This window comes from Trematomus bernacchii, unplaced genomic scaffold, assembly GCF_902827165.1.
Source record: "Trematomus bernacchii unplaced genomic scaffold, fTreBer1.1, whole genome shotgun sequence".
NCBI lineage: Eukaryota > Metazoa > Chordata > Actinopteri > Perciformes > Nototheniidae > Trematomus > Trematomus bernacchii.
Window position 1 is genome coordinate 3,082,455 of NW_022988050.1, and position 15,183 is coordinate 3,097,637.

At 40.8% G+C, this 15,183-nt stretch overlaps 1 protein-coding gene across 2 annotated transcripts in view; it reads right to left on the reverse strand.

Annotated features, from left to right (window-relative positions):
- Positions 1–15,183, reverse strand: part of top2a (DNA topoisomerase II alpha) — a 29,422-nt gene that overhangs the window by 2,468 nt on the left and 11,771 nt on the right. Inside the window, exons 12-30 of one of the 2 annotated variants that reach the window (XM_034119494.1) lie at positions 14,792–14,949; positions 13,665–13,790; positions 13,405–13,515; positions 12,990–13,095; positions 12,749–12,858; positions 11,891–11,983; positions 11,687–11,801; positions 11,476–11,597; positions 10,678–10,826; positions 9,656–9,887; positions 9,385–9,519; positions 8,333–8,533; positions 7,248–7,443; positions 6,992–7,083; positions 6,312–6,461; positions 6,139–6,222; positions 3,866–4,063; positions 3,219–3,339; positions 438–629 (exon numbers count right to left, since the gene is read on the reverse strand). In XM_034119494.1, coding sequence (XP_033975385.1) covers positions 438–629; positions 3,219–3,339; positions 3,866–4,063; positions 6,139–6,222; positions 6,312–6,461; positions 6,992–7,083; positions 7,248–7,443; positions 8,333–8,533; positions 9,385–9,519; positions 9,656–9,887; positions 10,678–10,826; positions 11,476–11,597; positions 11,687–11,801; positions 11,891–11,983; positions 12,749–12,858; positions 12,990–13,095; positions 13,405–13,515; positions 13,665–13,790; positions 14,792–14,949 — 2,691 coding nt within the window. Of the gene's footprint in view, positions 1–437; positions 630–3,209; positions 3,340–3,865; positions 4,064–6,138; positions 6,223–6,311; positions 6,462–6,991; positions 7,084–7,247; positions 7,444–8,332; positions 8,534–9,384; positions 9,520–9,655; positions 9,888–10,677; positions 10,827–11,475; positions 11,598–11,686; positions 11,802–11,890; positions 11,984–12,748; positions 12,859–12,989; positions 13,096–13,404; positions 13,516–13,664; positions 13,791–14,791; positions 14,950–15,183 lie in introns of both variants that reach the window. The other variant, XM_034119493.1, reaches the window with a different exon arrangement.

Consider the following 15,183-nt stretch of genomic DNA (forward strand, 5'->3'; position numbering starts at 1 on the left):
TTTCCTCCATACCCAAATCTCTAAAAAAGGGTCTGCAACGGATCTGATAAAAACTGATCCAGATTTGAACACTGTCCTGACGTCAGGACGGTGGCGCTACGGCTATTGGGCCAACTCCACCAATCGGGAGGAGACAGCCACGGCCATTGCCGTTCGAAAGCGCTGGAGACGCTGTAGTACATATGCCAGGCCTGTAGATGGTGCTGTTCTCACAGAATCAGCCCTTACACAAACAGAGCTAAAAAATGTCAAATTGAGCAAAATGAGGCATGGCTAAAATGCATGATCTGTTTGGTATTTTGAAAAAGAAAAAGTATAAATATGCCTTATATAGGTATGGTCCTACACTATATTATTATAATATAGCATGATAGGTCCACTTTAAATAAGTTAGAAAAGTGACGTGCAGGGTAATCGCAGTAATAATTGACATTCACCTTTAGATGTGCGACCGACCCTGGGGGCGATCACTTCCTCTGAATTCATTTCATCGTCGGACATATTGTCAAACATGTCGTCCGACGCCTCGTCCGACTCTTCGTCCGACTCCTCGTCCGACGCAATCTTCTTGGGCTTCTTCCCCACAGCCTTGAACTGAAGAGTGCTCTGCTTGCCGGTCTTTGAAGCAGCTGAAGAGAAAGTTTTTTTTTTATTATCATCTTTAATCAATTGCAATTCAACTCTTCAAAAACAGTTTCAGACATTTAGGGGAAATCTAATAATTCACTGTCGATTGTTTTTGTTGTTAATGCTCAGATATTCCAGCCCCCCCCTCTTGCTAAACTATTGATTGTGGGTTATCCAAAGAAAAGAAAACATATTCAAATACAGCATTGAAGTCTGTTTCTCTTCTGTAAACATCTAGCATAAGTTTGTCATTGTCTCGCAAAGAATGTAACTTGATATTATTATCCTAGCTCAAGCAGTATGGCACGTAATTACTGCTGTAAAATAGAAAGATTATCTGTTAGTGATGTGTCGGTCGCGAACGAGCCGACTCTTTTAAGTGAACGACGGGAGCCGGCTCGCGCCCGGGAACAAGCAGTTTTGTTGTTAAGTAATACAAGACAGAATGATATGATGATCTCCGCGCTACGGGTGCTCCGTGCATGCAGGCAGTGACATGTAACCAAGGATTCGAGACGGTTGGATGCTGCTGTTTTGAGCATTGCAATATATTTATTTTCATCATGTTATTTATGATTATTTTTAGGCTCAGCAAAGATTTGTTGTCGGTGTTGCCATCTGCTTTTTTTAGCGTGGTTCTACAATCAGAGAGCAAGGGTCTGTAAATGCAATGAAAACGATTGGCCACAGCAAATCATTTATATTAAACATGTAATTTTTACTTTTGAATACTTCAGTACAAAGGATGTATTGAATAATTTAAGTGATATATGTGTACACATATAAATCATTAATCAAAACAGGGCTACATTTGATTGAATTATAAAAGGTATATTTCGCAGATAAACCCATTAACCCCGCCCCCTTTAAAAAAAAAAAACTGCTCTTTTGAACGGCTCTCGCAAAGGAACGGAGCCATAAGATCTGGCTCCCTTCAAAGAGCCATAATTCCCATCACTATTATCTGTAGATAAAGAAATACAACATATTATACAACCCCCTATTAGTGTTTTGAGAAACATCTAAAATCACAAGCAGGTGATAAGATTGAAATGCATTAAACTAAATATTTCCCTACATTTCAAAATGCTTGAGGTCTGTGGAAATACAAATGCTGTTCTCCAGGGGAACCACTAGGTGTCACTAAACAGCCACTGTTACAACTTCAAAAAACTCATCATACAGTGTCCTTCAAAAGGTTGTTTTGGTCATCAATTGTTTATTATAACAAGTTGCAAAGAGTTTAAAATAATTCTACTTTTACACCACACCTTGTCAGACATAAAAGTTTTGGTAGGTATATCGGCATATCGCTGTGTCTTTAATATCAGGGTTCATACACTTTTTCACCAATGACTTTCAATGACTTTCCATGACCTTTACCTAATTTTCCATGACCAAAAAAAATTACTCCTTCTCAGCGGTACCACTGAAAATGGTTTATTTTAACATGGAACAGGAAAATAAGGTCTGCATATGAAACATGTTGTGCCTATCTAAAACAAATCAAATAGTTGGCTTACTAGCTTCTACAGGCTAAAGCAGTGCTTCTCAAACTTTTTTCAGTAATGTACCCCCTGACCGACCCCGAACATTTTTGATAGAAAAAGCCTATATTAATTATTACAATATAGTGATGTTCCATTAGTGTGTGATTTATTAACGCCTTCATCCATGAATTGCGGTACGTCCACACGGCAGCGTCGTGTGCTTCAACGGAGACGCTTCCCATTCACTTTGAATGGGGTGACGTCACGCTTTGCCGAACTGCATTGTGGTTCCCTCGCGTCGCTTTGCCTCCGTTGCTCGCTTAGAAAGTTGAGAAAAGTTCAACTTCTCAAGCGTCGACGGAAGCGCCAGCCAATCAAATGATATGCCAGTACAAGCCAATCAAACCGCGTGCTTGTGTGTCCGGGGCGGGAGATTAATGTGATTGGTTGTTGGTCGCACGCCAGACACGCCTACCGGCAAGCTTCAACGTGACGCTGCCGTGTGGACGTACTGTTACAACAAACTAAGGATATTTTATATCTTTATGCATGAACAACATAACGATGAACAAAATGATATATTATGCAAAAACTAATGTTATAAATAGGAATATTTTATATAAAATTGTGTTTTCGATTTAACTTATTGTACTATGATTATTTTTGTAATCATGCATGGTATTTTTTTAATTCACCTTTTTTTGTTTTATCTCACGTAACCCCTGCAGTACCCCAACGTACCCCTAGGGGTCCGCGTACCCCCATTTGAGAATCACTGCGCTAAAGCAACTAAAATCTCTCACCAGCAAAATACCTCGACAGTTAAATGCCATTTTACGTTTCATTACTATACTATACAGTATTTATTATCATTATAGTATTGCTATTTCGGCGATTAGATAAAATATAAATTATATTTGATGCAACTTTAGTTACATTTCCATGACTTTTCCAAAACTTTGGGAAAAATAACTTTTCCAGGGCCTGGAATTAGCTTTTTGAATTTCCATGACTTTTCCAGGTTTTGAATGAACGTAAGAACCCTGTAATATACAAACTGACTGAATTATAAAATAAAGTGATCAGTGTTACCTTTCTCACCCTTTTCCTTTGGCTGGGTTTTAGTTCTCTTCCTCACTGGTGCAGCCAAGCCGTTGTCCTCGCTTGGCTCTGTGTTCTCTGAATCTTCTTCAAACTCCATCTTCATCACGACGTCTTCGCCCTGAGTTGGGAAGGTAAACGCTACCATCATTCAAAGACACACTTGTATCCTGTGATGTATTTTAAGTCAAAAAGACATACCGTGTCTCTGAGACATGCGAAGAAAACATGTGAAAAGTACTGGAGAAACTGGAAATGTTATGTGAAACCAAACTGATGTCCTATCACCTACTTGCTGTGTTTTGAAAATGTGCTTTACTTAACCCTGTACTAAGACCAAATAAACCAAACTTCATCTGTAAATGGAAGAATCATAGACCCAGGACAGAGAATTAAAAAAGGTCAATCATGGACAAAGTGGCCTAAACACCCTGATAGTGTAATGTAACCCTGCCTTTGTTAGCCCTACATGCCTAAATATGTATACACGTATGCACACTGTTGGAGCATCTAAGGAGATAAATGTGTATACGATTGTAATGTGTGTGCAAGTACATGATATTGTATATTATGTATAATATTTTCTATAGTAAGCTTTCCTTTTTACCCAGGATGACCCTGTATGCAAAGAAAAAAGAAAAACATACCTTGACTTTTTTGCCCCCTTTCCTCAGAATGGCCTTCTTGTTAGCTTCAGCCTTCATGGCGCTGGTGATGCGCGGGACGACGCGGCGGCCCTGCGGCGTGGGCAGCGTCTCCTGCTTCACCTTCACCACCTTCGTTCTGCCACCCCCCTTTTTAACAATGGGCATTTCAGCCTCCTCCTTCTCCTTCTTCTCAACCCTCTGAACAAAAAAAATCAAAAAAACATAATCAGTGGTTTAATCAGGAGGGGAATGATTGACAGACTCGAATCAATGCTTAATATGCAAATGTTTGAACATGTTTTGGCAATATGTCAAAAAGGCAAGTATTTGACCATATTTGACAGAGGAGGTGCATCTGGACGTATACAGAGGCTAATGGCGCATTTCCACTACACGGTCGGCCTCGGCCACACTCGGTACGGCTCGGCCGCGTTGGGCCTTAACAGGGCCGACTCACTTCATGCTGCGCTTCCATTACAGTTTAGGAACTGGGGTAGTTACTATAGTAACGCAGTGTAGGCGGAGCCGTGACGTCATCTTCAATGAGAACTCCAGAAACACAACACAGCCGTTAGCTGTTAGCACTCAGAGCTCCTTATATATGTTCAGAAACTCGACAAAAGTTAAAGTACAAACCACAGACTGCCTGTGTCATGGTGAATACAGTCGCTGCTTTATTTATGTCTGTATAGGCCGTTGTTGTGAGTGTGGACGGTCAGAGCATATACTGCGTTAGCTTAGCCAATCTCCATCTAGAAAAACACGCATTTTAAAAGGTTTTTCGCCTGCCGTCTGTCTGCAGACTTGACAAAGCATTAATTCATGGTTTTTACTAACCGGTATCAGTATGTTGTTACTTCGGCATCATTTTGAAACGTGTATTACAATTAAATCACGGTCAAATATGTCCATCTTGTTGTAGTTCTAGCCCTCTTGCCAGCGCTCCTCTCTCTAGTTTAGCATACTCAGCCCGACTCAGCCCTGTTTGTTGGCCCCGATAGAACCACAATTTTGTCGGGCCAGAAAAGAGGTGAAAAAGTGGCCCCGGGCCGGGCCGGGCCGTAACTAGGCCTAGTGGAAGCGCAACCAAAAACGGGTACGGCACGACACGGCACGCTTAAAGCGAGCTCCGCGCTGTAGTGGAACTGCGGCATAAGTCCCTCCCTTTCCGGTGGACCTCCATGGGACCTTATTTCGGAAAAAGTATGTATTGAAGTCAATGGCGAGAGAAAAGTTATCTTTTGATCCCGTTTGAATTGTGCCACGAATTACACATATGTTTGTCAATTTAAAAGATAATTTTGGAAGTTAAAAAAAAAAATGTTTTGCCGTAAAACTGTGAAGCAAGACTTTTTTTGTGTGAAACAGCTCAATGAACTACATCTCTGGTCTCGCACAACAACACACGTCACCAAGATGGCCGTCACTACTGTCTTGTCAAAAAAGGGATTGACTACCCTCACTATCACCACAATGAAACACGTCCAGAAGGATGTCATGCAAAGCTGCCTGCCTTCGATTCTCCCTGAACTTTTTAATGTTCAATGTTAACCATTTGTGCAGATAGCATGAAGTAGAAAAGATCTCCGATGCTAATATAGCGTTAGCGTTAGCATGTCTCCCGGGCTTAAACGGTGTATTATAGAATGATCTTACCGGTGTGTCAGTACTCTTCAAAGGGTTCACGAAATATGACTACTACTCTTACTGTTTAACCTTGTGGGTTACTTAATGTTACTTCATGTTAAGGCTTATAAAAATGACAAGGCTAAGGCTGTAATGCTAACTAATGTGCTTGCTACTAGCTAGTTAGCTAACTTGATCCAGCCACTCCTGGTCCTTTCATCAGACGGGAAGCGAAAGAACGAGCAAGACCCATTGCTGGTATGATTACAGCCTGGTACAAAGCACACAGGCATCTTGTTAAAGTTATCTTATCTTAGCTATATCTTATATTTAGTGGAGGAAAACAATGACGACATCACTTACGCGACTCTGGGATTTGTAGTCTTTCTAGTTGCGTATTTTTCATAGTCTTATATTTCAACAGTTTTACGACAAACTGTGAATTTTTTGACATGGAAATTATTTTTTAAGATTGACAAACATATGTGTAATTCATGGCACAATTCAAACGGGATCGAAAGATAATCTTTCTCTCTCCATTGACTTCAATACATAATTTTTCTGAAATACGGTCCCATGGTGGTCACCGGAAAGGGAGGGACTTCGCCTCTCTATTAAAAAAAAAAAAAGTGTATACGAGCCGTTACCTCCAGTTCCTCGCAGAAAGCAGCCAGGTCTTCGTTCCACAGGTCTGATGGACTCTTTTTCTCCAGGGTGCTCAGCTCTGTCAACTATAAGACAGCAAGTTGGGGTCAGAAATGAACAACGGCCACACATTTAAGTGTAAGAAATCAGCAAAACGTAGCACAGAATATCACACCTTGTTGTCCCTCTGTTTGCAAAGCTCATCTTTCTTCTCTTTGCTCAGGTACCACATGGGCATGCTCAGCAGGTAGTTGAAGTCCGGCCCGCTGGCGTCCACCACCTCCACTCCTTCCTCGGCCGGCTCTTCCTCCACAATATCAACATTCTGACAACATGAAAAACAAGTTATTGTATCACGTAGAAGCCAATAACATAATTATGTATATTTGATTTATTTCACATTTAAATAAAGCAATGTTAATTCGGTTAACAATTTGTTTCGTTTTTCCCTTTAAAAAAATAACAAAAAGTACCTACAAGAAAAAGAATACCGTTAAAGTACCGGATCGATAAGCAGTATCGATAAGAGTAGTAGTACCGTTAAAAACCTTAGCGATACCCATCCCTATATATTACACAAGTAAAGTGTTAAGAGAGTGAAATGTTGCTTTACGAATTTCAACACTTGATGCGGTCACCTTGATTCAAACTTCAGATACCTGTATTTGCCTAACTGAGTTAGTTTAAAGAGAAAACATTTTGACTAAAACTAGACTAAAACTACGAAGGATAGAAATGACTCAAATGTGACTAAAACTAATAACCATTTTCGTCTAAAGACTAAATCAAAAATAGCTGCCAAAATTAACACTGGTAAAAGCAGATTATAATCTAGCGTCCATGAGTCAGACCTACCTTCTCCTGAGCCTGTTTCCAAGCCTTCACTGGGTCGGAGTCGAAGCCCATCTCCTGCAGCATGCGGATCAGCTCCTTCTTTGGCTTGTTCTCTGTAAATACATACACAGCAGTATTCATTATTTTGATCAAGATAAATCAAAAGCATTTTTAAGTCTGCACAAGTTTGGCTAAACTGATCATAATACATGATCATGAATATTACAATTTCAAAGCAGCAGTGGCGTTAAAAAATAAAATGTCACAAGCTACTGACCAATGACCAAGGTGCCCTCGATTTTCTCCAGGATGAAGCGGGCCTGGTTGCTGAGTTTAGCGCCTTCAGCTCCCAGCATGCCCACCAACCAGTCCTTTCTCAGCAAATAATACTTCATCCTCAACTCGAAGAAGTCCCGGAGGATTTCCAGTACAGACTCGTACTTCTTCAGGCTGCCCATGTGGTCAAACAGAACCTAAAGAATAAGAAGTTTGGAAACAGTTTTATTGCCAAGTAGGTTTACACCCATCATGCAAAATGCACTTTTTGATGTCTTTTATACATAAATATGTGTCCCCGGTGTGTCAGGGAACTCACGCAGCGTCAGGAAATAAAACCCTCTCTCTTTAGAGACCACGACGCCATCTGCGATTGATTAACTTGTGGACAATGATCCCTCGCTCTACGCCTCCTGTACCCAGGCCCGGACTCGCCATCGGGAGGACCGGGGGGGTTTCCCGATGGCCTGGCCTGTTAAGTGGCCTGCCTCACACAGGGGGACTGGTTGTCTACATGATGTGGCCTGCCGACATGGCCACTGTCATACAGATCATAAATCAAAGCCCTTGATTGGTCTCTGTGTGTCATTCAAGCTCGGGATAACCTCAGCTCAGGTGAGGTAAAGGACTCTGAGTGTTTAGATAGTTAACTTAGTCTAAGTTCTCAGTGGGTCTCAAACGGTTTGGTCACCATTTATGTAAACACATATTTCCATTTGAGGGGGGAGTGATTAGTAAAATATGCATGAATTAAAAATAAAAAAGTTAACTAGGTGAAAAAAGGTAAAAACTTTGCTGCTGCCTCAAAGAGGAGCAGGGGGGAGAGGAGGGAGACAGGAGAGGCTGATTCAGGAGCCCAGACACACTCACAACTATAAATGAACCAAAAACAAATAAATAAACAAGTTTCAGTGTATTTTCATATTGGAAATGGTATGTTATTGGTTATGGCCATGGTTTTATGATTATTGAAATGTATATGCAGTTCTGTTTCATATGGGTTTCCATAGATCAAGTCTCTTTATTTCCCCCTCAAAGTGCACCAGATTGACGCATTTAACTCCAAAATGAAAAAAACAATCTTACCATAGAATTGCAGGTGAGGTTGTTCTGGAGCTTGAAGACTTTGTGGAGGCCGGCAGCCTCGGCTTCGATCAGCTTCTCGGGGGTCATCTTGATCAGAAAGCGCACGGTGGTGTCGGTGTGGTACTCCCTGTAGTCAGTGATCAGAGGAGGGACTTTCTCTGTGCCGTTCATCATGGGCTCCAGAACGTTCTCCTTGTAGTTCTACACAACACAGAAGGCCGGGAAATCACAAAGTGGTCTCAAAAAGTTTCATTTGAGCTTCTGTTGGTAAGTGGTAGGGCTGCTCGATTATGGCAAAAATCCTAATCACGATTATTTTTGGTCAATAATTGATAACACGATTATTAAAAACGATTATCCATTTACTTTGAAAACATCCATTTATTGGAAAAAAACATTTGAACGGTATGTTTTTAACAGTTGATTATCCTGAACTTTAAGTATAATTCAACTGAAAACACAATAAAAAATAAATAATTGTTTTATTTCGATTACGTTGTTTTCGTAATCGTTGCAAGCCAAAATCGTAATCGAGATTAAAATACGATTAATTGCACAGCCCTAGCAAGTGGTGATAAAAGTATTCAGATACTTTACTTCAGTAAAAGTCCTGAATTGAAAATGTTACTAATGAAAAAGTATCATAAGCTAAATGTTGTTAAATGTAATTCAGAACACTTTTAGAAAATTCTAAAATATTTTTAAATAAACATCCTAGTTATTCAAATAATTAGAAAAGTTCTTAAAGGTTTATATAAAAAAAAAGTCCAATTAATTGTTGGTTAATCTCATATAGAACAAAACATAATTTTAACATTTTAAACGATGGTGTTTTTATTCGGAAATGTTAATTAGAAAAAAGTAACTAGTGCCTTAATCTGTCAAATGAAAGCAGGAAAAAAGTACAATATGTCACTTTGAATTGGAGCAATATCATTTGCCCTTGAACAAATGAACTGAATTTCCTTCCACCACTGTGAACAGCATCAATGCACATGATTGAACATCCTGAACACACTCCTGACAGAAAGGGCAAAGCTTTTTGGACTAACCTGAGTCCATGTTTTGATAGGAAGTTCAGAGATCTCGATGGTGGTGGAGTCGATGATGGCCACCTCTCCACTGACGATGTACGCGTTGTCCACCACGTTGTCGATTGTGCCTTTGAAGCCTTTGAAGTTTGGAAGCTATGGGAGAAAAAAAAAAGCACCCTCATCATCAGAAACTTTATACAATGAATATATGATGATAAATGACATCTGGTGTCCTCGGATTTGATCATATAAGACAGTAATGTTCAGGAAGTCATTTGTGTTTCCTCACCATGAGCTGAGGCTCTTCTCCAGCAATCATACGGCGGATGTTGTTGACTATCTCTCGGACGCTGAAGTTGGGGATCTTGCTGGCCCAACCGGTGCCAATGCCCTCGCTGCCGTTCACCAGCACCATGGGGATGATGGGAATGTACCAATCCGGCTCTACGCGCTGGTTGTCATCAATGTTGTACTTGAGAAGGTTGTCGTCCATATTTGGGAAGATGAGGCGAGTCAGAGGGCTGAAAGGACCGAGAGAGGGGGGGGGGGGGGATCTTTGAGTTTATTTTGGTATATTGAATTTGTTACAAGCTGGCTCTTTTTGTAACAAAAGGAAAGAATATTTAAAGGGGACCTATCATGCAAAATGCACTTTTGTACGTCTTTTAAACATGAATATGTGTCCCCGGTGTTCCAGGGAACTCACCAAGTGTCAGAAAACACAACCCTCTCTATTTTCCTCCATACTCAAATCTCTAAAAAAGGGGCTGCAACGGATCTGATAAAAACTGATCCAGATTTGAACACTGTCCTGACGTCAGGACGGTGGCGCTACGGCTATTGGGCCAACTCCACCAATCAGGAGGAGACAGCCACGGCATTGCCGTTCGAAAGCGCTGGAGACGCTGTAGTACATATGCCAGGCCTGTAGGTGGTGCTGTTCTCACTGAATCAGCCCTTGCTAAAACAGATCTAAAAAATGTCAAATTGAGCAAAAGGAGGCATGGCTAAAATGCATGATCTGTTTGGTATTTTGGAGGGAAAAAAAAGTATAAATATGCCTTATATAGGTATGGTCCTACACTATATTATTCAAATATAGCATGATAGGTCCACTTTAAACAAAAGTTGCCAAAAACAATAGCAAAAACGGTACAAAACATCTGAGAAACTGAGTTTGCCTACATCTCAGAAATTCAAAGATGTAGGCAAACTGAAAAATTACACGGACTGGATAAACCTTTGAGTTAACTCCATATTCTCAAATGTGTAGCTTCCAGACATTTTGTAGTTTGTAGCAAGGATGCTGACCTGAGCATGGTGAAGATGTATCGAGGGCTGGCAGAGTCCTTGCCTCCGTGCAACCTGGTTCCAAACTGACCCATCGGCTGCAGCATGTTCAAGTTGTTGCTTCCCACAAAGTTCTGAGCCAACCCAACAATGGTCATCATCAGAGAGATCTGAAAAATTGACAAAGTTGATGAAGTAAATCAACAATATTATGCAAAATGCTTAACATAGCTCCACAAGTTGGTACAATATTAATTTGCTATTAGGAGGTGCCTTTGCATTTATTTCACTGCAAATTAATGTCAACCAGAAACCAGAAATCTGGTTAAGTCTTGCCTTAAGTTAGACTGAAGCACGCTTTTGTGCATCAGTCAATAAAAGTTAAAAACAGAGTTCATTCCCAGATCAAATGTACTTTAATGGGTCGTATACATATTGTTTTCAGTGATTGAAATGTTGTGTTAAATGTCTCTTTACTTGCAACTTGTTTTAATATTTGTCCTTGCTGATTGACTGCAATGCAAAACAAATATAATATTACAATAACGTGTCATCATATCGTCGATGAGAAATTTGAAGGCAATAGACACACAAAGCTCAATAGAACAATTTATTTAAAGATTATGTCTTTTAAAAAAGGGGGCAAATCTTTTTTGAACAACATATACGCTAAAATAAGCAGTAGATTGACATGAAATGAACAGGCTAATCCAGAAACTGGAAGGACAAATAGAGAAAGCTTCATGGAAAGTGAGAAGAAATGATGATGGTTGTAGGCATATGTGGGAAATAAACGTATCAAGTGTAGTTTAATCTCACCTCTCCATGGTGATAGGCTGACATCTCAGCCACCGATCCGGCCAGCTGCGCCACCTTCACCTCACGCTTGTCGTTCCTCTTGAAGCAGCAGAACAGCACCTTCCTCTGGCCGGGTTTCAGACCTGACACCCAAATGGAAACACTTATTAAACCCCTCTCACAGCTTGTCTTAAGATTTACAAAATGTTCTCGGTGATGGCGGTTCACGCACCGTCCACCAGGCACGGGAGGGACCTCTCATTGTCAGAGTTGGAGAAAAGCACCAGCTCCTTGTTGACAAAGTCGTTGTAAGAGAGGGACTTGGTGTTCGCACCGTACAGGAAGTCCTGTGAAAAAAAACAATAAAACGGTTGTAGAAATTTGATAGAAAAATGGGATCATTTCCAATCAAGTTCACTGAATTTTGGGACGGTACCTCAGGCAGGTTGTGAGCTCTGCGCTGGCGCCGGTCCAACATGAAGTTGGTCAGCCACAGTTTCCTCTCCTCAATTTTCTTCTTGCTAAAGGCCTGGAAAATAAAAAAGGGAAAAGAACGGTTATTACCACTCCAACTGATAAATAAGTCAGATTGCAAATGCTCTACACCAGCGTTTACGCCAGGGGGGCGTCTTGCCGTCATTTGACGCCCTTATTCAGCTCGGAACGCCCTGAACTCGAGCCGAGGGCGTCCAGAAAAATTAATAATTCGAGAGAAGATCAAGTTTTTATCACTTGAAATGACGAAAAGGAAAAAGGACAAGGGCATCTCTCTGTTGGAGGGGCAAAGGAGTCTGGTGGGATTATTTTCGCCACCAGCAAAGCGTGTTCCTGTGACGGAAAGTGTACTGCCGGCGAGCCTTGGCGGGGGGTGCTAGTGGAGCACGCTCGTGAACTGCGAGCGCCGGAGCCTCACAGCGGCGAAACTGAGGCTCCGTGGTAAACTGTGGTAACATGAAGAGCCGTTTAGGAGCCGAAAGAGCCGGCTCTTCTTAGTGAGCCGAACCAAATGATCTGGCTCACTAAAAAGAGCCGGAATTCCCATCACAAAACGTAAAGAGATAGTATCTATAACTTAAGGGACGGCTCAATTCAAAATTCAAGTCACGTGACACGACGTGACGTCACACACACCCCTTTTTTGCTACTGTAGTATAGGTCTATATTTCTGTTGCTGCAGTATGTTAGTCTTTTATAGAACATCTTAATTTATCCAGAATATTTTATATTGTGTATTATTGTTGATATACGTCTATTCTACTGTGGATATGTTTATATTTGCTGGGTGGCATCTTACAAGGGTGATAGCTTCATCGTCTGCAGGTCCGCCATACTTGAACGGGATGCGATGTTTCTGCATATCCGAGAAGTACTCCTTGGCTTCCTGCGATGTGCTGGTACCCAAACCTGGAGGGACAAAGGCCAAAAAAAGAGATTAGATAATGAAAAAACACAAGGCTATATCCCAGACATTTCCCAGGTATGAAGGGTCGCTTACTTGGGTTTCTGCACTACCAACCAGGTGTTTTATAACAAACCTTTGTAGTATTTTGTTCTCCAAGATTTGAGGTTGGTCTTCGTGTCCTTCCATGCATTGTATTCAGGGATACTGTAGAAAGAGATGTGCTCCTTCTTGTGTGACACCTGAAAAGGGGGAAATAAAATAAATCCACAAACATCTCTTATTCTTCTTCTTCTTGTCGTTAAAATGGTCAAATGTATTTGACAAAGAAATAATCAAATAAGGATTGAACATGACAGATTCTGTGGTTTTGACACCAGATGGCAGTGTTGTTTTAAATTCAGGGAGACAAGAGAAAAAGTATAGACCTCTCAGGGCCTAGAAATTTGCTTTGATATTGTATGCTTTGTCCCGAAATCTTCTAGCTAGTTTCCATAATAAACAAAATAACTCTGCCTACATATCGTGTGTTTTAGAGTGAGACTATGTACCTTGATGATGGGGGTGATGAACTCTTCCAGGAAGTTGTGGCGCAGCAGAGACGGCCAGTTATGGTGGATGAAGTTGATCAAAAGGCCCTTGATGTGGGAGCCATCTTGATCCTGCCAAAGCGACACAGAAGAGTCATTAATGTGACCAGTAGAGCCATTAATGTGACCAGTAGAGCTGAAGATAAATACCATTTGAGCTTGGCACTGTATCTAAATTGAAGCGGTGAAAAGAAACATGATTAAAAAAAATGAATACAAACCTGATCTGTCATGATCATGATCTTGCCATAGCGCAGAGTCTTGAGGGATTCTGGGTCGCTGTAGTTCTTCTTGTACTGAAGGCCGAGGATCTTAATGACGCTGTTGATCTCATTGTTCTCCATGATCTGAGGAGGAAAACCAAAACAAAGGTTGACTCTTTGGCGTTTCCAAGTGATCCTCAAAATGGGTTTCTCTAATTGAACATACTGATGTTTTAGTCTAAGAAAATTAAAATGTAATGTTGCGTTTATTCTGCCAAAAAATTAAAAAGAAAGGTAACCACAACAATACAGATTCATACATTGCACATTCATTAGTGCTGCACCAATAGTCAAAATGTTATTAATGTGTTAAAATATCCTTTTGTTTGAAATACTGTCAAGACGCTAAGGCAGGGGTGTCAAACTCAAGGCCCGGGAGCCAAGTCTGGCCCGTGACTTCACTTCATGTGGCCCCGCAAGAGCTTGCAAAGAATATTATACGGTTACAGAAGCACGTTGTCCACAAACTACATGTCCCACAATGCATCTCATTTTGTGACGTGCGCACTGAAGAGACTTGCAATTATTTGTCCTAGACTTCTGCTTTTCGGACGTAGTTAATTATGAAGTTATTACCCTATCAGATAATAATCCAACGCAGAGGCAATAATGTAATATAACACATTATTTTATATATGTATTTATATATAGTCTTAAAGTTTTGCACTGGCTTTTAACACATTTCTTTGATATTTGTATGTGTTTTTATGTTTCTAGTTATTGTGCTTTTTATTTTTAATTATTGTTTTACTCCTATTGTGTTATTTTATATTTGTTCCCTGTACAGCACTTTGGTCAACTGAGGTGGTTTTAAATGTGCTATATAGATAAATAAAGATTGAAAGTTACAACCGGCCCTTTGAGTGCAACCATAATGCTGATGAGATGAAATCGAGTTTGACACCCCTGCGCTAAGGTATCCTGGCCTACAAATCATATTCTAGACTCAAAACTAAAAGAAAGGTTGGTAAAGATCCTTTAAAAACATAAGAAAAAGAATTGCAATTATTTTTGTTCCTCCAAGTCGTGCAGCCCCATCTTCAAAACGACATGGCATGTCATGAGCAGAATGATGGTGGGTGTACCTGTTTGAGCGTGGCCTCCCGGACGTTGAGCATTTTTCCTCTGAGAGGAAAGACGCCATATCGGTCCCTGCCGACAACCCCCAGCCCGGACACAGCCAACGTCTTGGCCGAGTCTCCCTCAGTGAGGATCAGCGTGCAGCTGATGGAGTTCTTCCCACCTGCAAGACAACATGGTTACTGCAGGATGAGGGCAGCTCAGTTGGTAGGAAGTAACTGATAGATTAAAGCTTCATTCATAACGTGGACATTCAAAATCATTTGCATGCTGAACAGCCTTTTCTTGGCATATCTATTTATTCTGTTAAAAACCAGGCTGGTCTGCACAGATTCAGGTAAAGTTAAGGGTACAATAATATTATATTAGTTATACTTTTTGTATAAGATTCCAGTGG